Genomic DNA, 7,500 nt, shown 5'->3' on the forward strand with positions numbered 1-7,500 from the left:
CTTCAAGCGCACGGTAGGTAGGGTAGGAAAGAAGGAGGAGGAGGAGGAGGAAGGAAGGATGGAGGAGGAGAAGGAGAAGGGATGAAGGAAGGAGGAGGAGGAGGAGGAGGAGGATGAAGGAAGGAGGAGGAGAAGGGATGAAGGAAGGAGGAGGAGAAGGATGAAGGAAGGGAGGAGAAGGAAGGAAGGAAGGAGGAGGAGAAGAAGATAATGGTCAAGGTGTAGGAGGAGAACTAGAAATACAGAAGAGTAGGAAGGGAAAAAAAGGAATGCGGAGGAGGATGAAGAGGTGGTGGTCAAGGTGGAAGAGAATGAGGAAGTGAAAGACAGAGGAGTAGGAGGGATGAAACGAAGGAATGAAGAAGAAAGGTGAAGGACTAGGAAAGGAGGAGGAGTAGGAATGAGAAAAAATAAGCAAGGACTGATAAGGAGAAAGAAAGAGGGAGAAATAGAAAAAGAAGAAAGAAAGTAACAGGGAGAGAATTAAGGAGAAGGAAAAGTAAAAGAATGATGGAAGATCTGAAAGGAAGTAGTAAGAAGGAAGACAAAAAGGACGGGTAAGAAAGTTGAATAAGGAAGGAGGAAGTAAACCAAGATCGGGCTAAAATTGCTTTGGAAAATATAAACAAAGTAGTTGAGAAAAAATAATTGTTTAAATGAACAGGTGATGCATAACGTAAGGGTAAATTTGCGTGCTTAGAGTATGGCAGGGAAATTGATATCAGGATATGCAAAAATCTAGACGAAAGCATGAATAAGAAAAACAAAGAGAGAAAAGGAATAAAGGAAGGTACAATAACACATACCCAGTCACCAAAAGAGAGAATGACATTTCGCTCTCCAAATTATGCAAATATATATTTCTTAATAACATCTACATACACACCGATTTTTTTTTTTTTTCTTACTTGTAAAAAAATACTTAAAACACACACATACACACACATAGAAAAACACACACACACACACACACACATAAACCCCTATGTAAACCTCTATCAAACAAGGATCCAACCATGTAGCCTTTTTTTCTCTCCCCCCCTACACCCTCCCCCCCTTTACACCCCCTCCCCTTCCCCCTCCCCCTCGAAAAATCGTATATATTCGATTTTTTTCCCCCAAAGAGAAATGGGTTGACGAACCGTTGTCTCACGATGTTCTGGATGTTGACACAAGGCCCCGCTGTCTCGTGTCAGGGGGGAGGAGGTGGGGGTGGGGAAGGGGGGGAGGGGAGGGGTAAGGGGGGAGGGAGGGGAGGAGATGAAGGCTCTGATGCTTTTCTAAACTTTTTTTTTTTTCTCTCTCTCTCCGATGGGATAAAGGAATGGAAAAAAGAGACATTTATTTCTAAGACGGGGGAAAAGAACAGATGAAATGATTGAGTTTAATAGGACTGAGTGGGAGATTTATATACACTTGTTCGCATATATATACATACATACATATATACACATACACATTTGTACAGTACATATATCATTAGATAGACAGACAGATAGATATAGATATGTATACATAAAAAGGTAAAATAGATAGACAGACAGATAGACAGAGATATATATACATAAAAAGGTAAATAGATAAATAGAGAATCAGACAGACAAACAGAACCGGACAGACAGAAACACAAAGCGAAAACAAAAATAAACGAAACAAAATAAAATAAAATAGAACGAAAGAAGACGAAAGCGAGAGCAAGAGATTTGTGATTTATAACTTTATCTCCAAGTAATCAATTAAAAGAGATTCGCCAGCGAGGGTAATTGATGTTGGAGGGTCGCTGTTGACGTAGCAGAATCACACATACAACGCACGCGGAGGGGAGGAGAGGGAGAGGGAGGAAGAGAGAGGGAGGGAGAGAGAGGGAGGAAGAGAGAAAGGGAGGGAGAGAGAGGGAGGCAGAGACGATTCGGAAAGCGAGGAAGAGGAAGAAAAGGAAAAGGTGTTATTATCATTACAAAAATATAGATTTAAGGTATATATGTATATATAACTAAATATAAGTGTGTGTGTATACACACACACACACACACACACACACACACACATATATATATATATATATATATATATATATATATATATATATATATATATATATATATATGTATGTATGTATGTGTGTGTGTGTGTGTGTGTGTGTGTGTGTGTGTGTGTGTGTGTGTGTGTGTGTGTGTGTAGTTATAGCAATAGTAGTAACAGTAGAATTAGCAGTAGCGATAGAAGTAGCAACAAGAGGATAGCATTGGTAGTAGTACTAGCAGTAGTAGTAGCAGCAGCTGTAGTAGTTGCAGTTGTGGTTGCAGTAGCAGTGGTAGCGGCGTCAGTAAAAGTAATCATAGCAATAGAAGGAACAGTAATAGAAGTAGTAATTGTACTAATACTAGTAACAGTAGCAGTGGTAGTAGTAGCAGGAGTAGTAGTAACTGTAGTTCTAGTAAAAGTAGTAGGAGGCGTAGTAGTAGTAGTTGCTATAATAGCTGTACCAGTAGTAGTAGCTCTAGTATTAGTAGTAGTAGTAGTAGCAAAGTACTATTTGTAGTAGTGGTTGCTGTAGTAGTAGCAGTAGTAGTAGTGGTGGCGGTGGTTGTGGTACCAGAAGAATAGGAAGAAGGAAACAAAGAAAAAGAAGAAAAGAAGAAGAGAGGAGGAGGAAAAAGAAGAAGAGGAAGAGGGTGAGGGAAAGAAAAAAGGGAAAGGAAAAAATAGACATTTCAAATGATAATAACTTGGTATTACACCTTGCAAAAGATGAGAGAAACAAGGAGAGAAAAGAAAATGAAGAAGCAAGAAAAAAAACAAAGCCAATACCGAAAGAAAATGCGAAATACAATAATAAAGAATAAAAATTACAAGCCAAAACTCCAATAAAGCAAACGAGAACAGAGAGAGAGAGAGAGAGAGAGAGAGAGAGAGAGAGAGAGAGAGAGAGAGAGAGAGAGAGAGAGAGAGAGAGAGAGAGAGAGAGAGAGAGAGAGAGAGAGAGAGAGAGAGAGAGAGAGAGAGAGAGAGAGAGAGAGAGAGAGAGAGAGAGAGAGAGAGAGAGCGCGCGAGCGAGAAAGAGAGAGAGAGAGAGAGAGAGAGAGAGAGAGAGAGAGAGAGAGAGAGAGAGAGAGAGGGGGGGGGGGGGGGGGGGCGAAGACGCAGGTGCCAAGGAACGTTCGCAAAGGATGGGATCAGCGGCGGCGAGGCAGGAAGTTCACATAGCCAGCCAGAGCGTTGATCATGAACATCGGCGTTGTCTGTGTCGAGTTATGTAACCTTTCTGTTTATTTCATCTTTTCGCTTTCGTTTATCTTTCTCTTTTGTGTTGTTATTTTTGTATGTTTAAGTGCATATTTGGTTTTGGTGCAATCGGAAAGTTTATTATTATTTTCTGTCCTTTAATTACAAAGGGAATTTGTTGATTTTAATGCGATTTCGTCGAGGCTGTAACCCCCCGCGTGGGTCGAGCGCTGATGTGGCAACGCTGGAGGGGCATCAGCTGTGCATGTTTGCGCGCCAATGTGGTAATACTGCTTGATGGGGATTTTCAGCTGTGTAGCGTCACGGTAACACCAGTAACATAGACGTGATGTGCAGCTGGTTACACTGACATGCCTTCACTTGGCTGACGGTAGATGTGCTATAATAAAAGCTAAACGAATTTGTTGCCTTGTATGCGTGCTTATGTGTTACATCGTAATGCTTAACTGAACGTGTGTGTGTGTGTGTGTGTGTGTGTGTGTGTGTGTGTGTGTGTGTGTGTGTGTGTGTGTGTGTGTGTGTGTGTTTGTGTGTGTGTGTGTGTGTGTGTGTTGTGTGTGTGTCTATATATGTTTGTTTGTATGTATGTCTGCATTGTGTGTGCATTGTCTGTTAAATAGATATTGGTAAGGGAAAATACGGTGAAAGAAACAATTTTCATGAGTAAGAGAATTTAATTAATGGTCAGTGAGGGTGAGATTCGGAAATGCTAGAGAATGGATAGGCAGTATGCGACATTTTGTGAACGCTGTTATCCTGGTTATTATTTTGAACATTATTTTACTTGATCTCTGTAAAGTCTGTTTCTCTCTTTCTTTCTCTCTCTTCTCCTTCGCCTTCCTCCCTCACCGTCTTTTCTTTCCCCTCGCTCACGCAACGTTTCCCTCCCTCCTCCCCTCATTCCCTTTTTCTATCATGTTCTTCTTTACTTCTTTCTCTTGTCTCTCGTCTTCACTCCTTTCCTCCCATTTTCTCTTTTTTTCCCCTCTTTCTCTATATCCTTCTTCGTAGTTATCCTCCCTTTATTCCTACTATCGTCTCTCTATCCCTCTCTCGCTACCCTCCTCTTCTCTCTCTCTCTCTCTCTCTCTCTCTCTCTCTCTCTCTCTCTCTCTCTCTCTCTCTCTCTCTCTCTCTCTCTCTCTCTCTCTCTCTATTGCTTTTACTCCATATCTCGCTCCTTCCTTCCTTCCCTTTCTCCCTCTTTTCTATTATCGATCCTATTCTCCAGCCTCCTTCTTTTAGCTTATTCCCTCTTTTATTCTTCCTATCCCTCTATCTTCCTATTTTCCCCTCGCTCACTTTCCATTCCCGGTCCTTATTCTCTCCCTTCTCTCCCTATTCTCTAATCTCTCTTTCTGCTCCTCTCTGTCCTTCCTATTATCGCTCTTATCCCCCCTCCCCCTTCTCTCCTTCCATTCTTCCCTCGCTCCTACTCTCTCATTCCCACCCTATTTCATCCCCCCCCTCCCCCTCCCCCTCCCCCACCTTCTACTATGCAGTTCGTGTCCAGATAATCGCATCTTGATCACACAACAATTTCTACCCCTATTTTACCCCGTTTTCTCTGTCAGCTCTTTTTTTCCTTCTTCTTCGTCTTCATCTTCTTATCCGACGGGGGGGAATAAACAAGACCTCTACGGCCCACAGTCACCAAGGGCCAAATTCCTCAACGTACATCCCAGCCCGCCGCCCTTATTCGTCCCCGGAGAAAATGGCGAGAGTTAACATCATGCAAAAGGGGTTCTCGCGCCCCCACAGTGTCGCCAGCAGATGTCTGCATCCCGCCCGCTCTTCGTGATGGGGGAAAGGACATATCATTATTGTGTTCTTGTAGATCTTTTTTGTTCATTTTCTTGCTTTCTTTAGCTTGGTTATTTATTTTCATTATTATTACTTGGTTATTTATTTCATTAATCTGTTGTTGTTTTTTCTATTTGACCTTTTCGCTTCCTTTGGCTGAAAGTCTCTTTCTTTTTTCTTCTTAAACAGTATTATCTAACCTCGTTGCATCCTCGCGAATATACTTAACAATCTGTTAAAGCGTCAAAGAGGATCCAACGCCATACCCAAGCGTGTCTCGTCGCCTCGGAGCGTCTTAAAAGAGGTTTCCCAACGTCTCGGCGGCCCACACAGCCATTCCGCAACGTCATGGAGCGCCCTCTAGCTTTCACAAGATCTCCAGAGCGAATGAGGATGTTGCCGAGTCCCATAGTTATATATTACCCGTCTGAAAGTGACGTCCTAACGTTGTTCTCAGAGCCTCATACTCTCTCCTTAAGCGTCCTGCAGCGCTAGTGGGGGGAGGGGGGAGGTCTTGCTGCTTCCATCAGATATCCTTCATCTCCTTCATCTGTACGTACAAAGAATTCCTTGAGAGGAATGTTATTATGATTCTCTTTTTTCTCCCGCTTTGAAGTTGCGTTTTCTTTCGGTTTCGGAAAAGGGTAACTATTTTATTTTTATTCGTAGAGCTATTTATCCGTTATCTCTATGTATATCCCCCTCACAGGAAATGAAAAATTCAGTTGTCGACTTTTTTTTTTCTTCGTATATTACTTTCAAGAGAATTCAAAAAATGAAAGAATCTAAAAGGAAGAGAAGAGAAAGCATGTGGAATAATTAAATGCTTTCCCATTAGAGTTTTGCGACAACATGCAAAAGGGAAAAGAGTGTATTCAAATTACATTCGTTCTTTTTATTGCTAGGCATCGAGTTTTCGTTTCTTTTTTTTTTCCGTTTATTGGTATTTGGGCCTAATTTATGATAATCACCCCCACACGAAGCAACAAAAGGTCAAACATTATGGCTTGTTTTCTCTGCAGCCAAAACTTATCCAATCTGTACAGAAGGTATTGATACAGATATATATTTATTCATAAGCATTCATTTTCAGAGTGTGAATTATGAATGTCCTCTCCCGTTACAATTGTGGAAAGCATTGTTGAAAAGAGCGATGACATTACGAATAACATTAGAGGATTGTGGTGCCTTTGCTACAGAAATAGAATTAAATAGATACGTCTTGTGGTAATGTATTCTCACCGGAAACGAGGAAGACATATATATTTTTTTTTTTCTTCATTTCTCTGTCTTAATTTCCTCGTTTCTTTCTCCCTCTTTTTTTTTTTTTTTTTTTTTTTCGTTACGTTTCGGGGCCTTCTTTCCCGTTACGAATGTGAAATTGCCTCTACCTGTCACGGCGAAGATTGCATTTCCTGTTTGACCCATTCCCATAAGCCCGATCTGATGTGATTGTCAAAACCCTTTTATAACCCTTTATCTCAAGATCTTGCTGAGACGAGATTCCCTTACTTGAGCTCCTTCTCGAAGTGTTTTGAGCTCTCCCGTTACTACATATGAACTCAGTTTTATTGCTGTTTAGCTCGTTGGTTTTTTCCATCATCCCTTGTCTCTGTGGATATTTAGGATCATTCTCTGTATGACTAGAATTCTGTTTATTAATGATCTTGCTCTCGATTCCCGTGTGTTTATCGATAGCCATCTTTTCACTTTTGTCCCCTTAATTGTTTTTTCTTCCCTTTTTTCACTCTTTTATTGTCCACGAGGTGATTCTCTTCTCTTATCCCCGCCCGTCATTCATTCCCTTTCTCGTCCCTTCCCTTTCTTTCTCCTTTCGTCCCTTTCCCCTTTCTCCCCTGTTCTCCTTTGCCTTCACCCTCCTCCGTTTTTGTCTCCTATCTTGCAAATACCTTTTATTTTCTTCCCCCCTTTTCCCTTCCCCTCCTTTCTCTCCAGCTTTCTTCATCCCCCTCTTCCCATTATTGTCCTCTTCACTCCTTTCCTCCCTTCGTAACCTGTCTTTCATTTTCCCCATTCTTCCTCCTACCCTCCCTTACTGTCCCCTTCCTATCCCTCCATCCCTATTCGCCCTACCGTCTACCGCCCTCCCCTCTATCCTTTTTCCCTATTTCTTTATCATATCGTCCTTCTCGCTCATACCTTCCCTCCCTTCCCTTCCTATCTACCCCCCTTGGCTACTTTTTTCTCCTTTCCCTCTACCTCCCTCCCCTCTTTCCTTTCCTCCTTCCCTCTCCCCCACACCCTTTCACCCTTCCCCCCCCCCCCCCTCACCTTTACCATCCCTCCCTAACTCTCTCCCACCTCCCTACCCACCCTCCCTCTCCTCTACTATTTCTCTCTCTCTCTCTCTCTCTCTCTCTCTCTCTCTCTCTCTCTCTCTCTCTCTCTCTCTCTCTCTCTCTCTCTCTCTCTCGCTCGCTCGCTCTCTCT

General features: G+C 42.2%; 1 protein-coding gene across 1 annotated transcript in view; it reads left to right on the forward strand.

Moving 5' to 3' along the window:
• The window catches only part of LOC125037876 (GTPase-activating Rap/Ran-GAP domain-like protein 3), a 113,602-nt gene that overhangs the window by 69,231 nt on the left and 36,871 nt on the right, over positions 1 to 7,500 (forward strand). Inside the window, exon 7 of the mRNA XM_047631116.1 lies at positions 1 to 13. This exon is cut by the window's left edge and continues 86 nt beyond it. Within this exon, the coding sequence (XP_047487072.1) occupies positions 1 to 13 (13 nt within the window). The remainder of the gene's footprint in view (positions 14 to 7,500) is intronic.

The sequence above is a fragment of the Penaeus chinensis genome, chromosome 24 (assembly GCF_019202785.1).
Source record: "Penaeus chinensis breed Huanghai No. 1 chromosome 24, ASM1920278v2, whole genome shotgun sequence".
Lineage (NCBI taxonomy): Eukaryota > Metazoa > Arthropoda > Malacostraca > Decapoda > Penaeidae > Penaeus > Penaeus chinensis.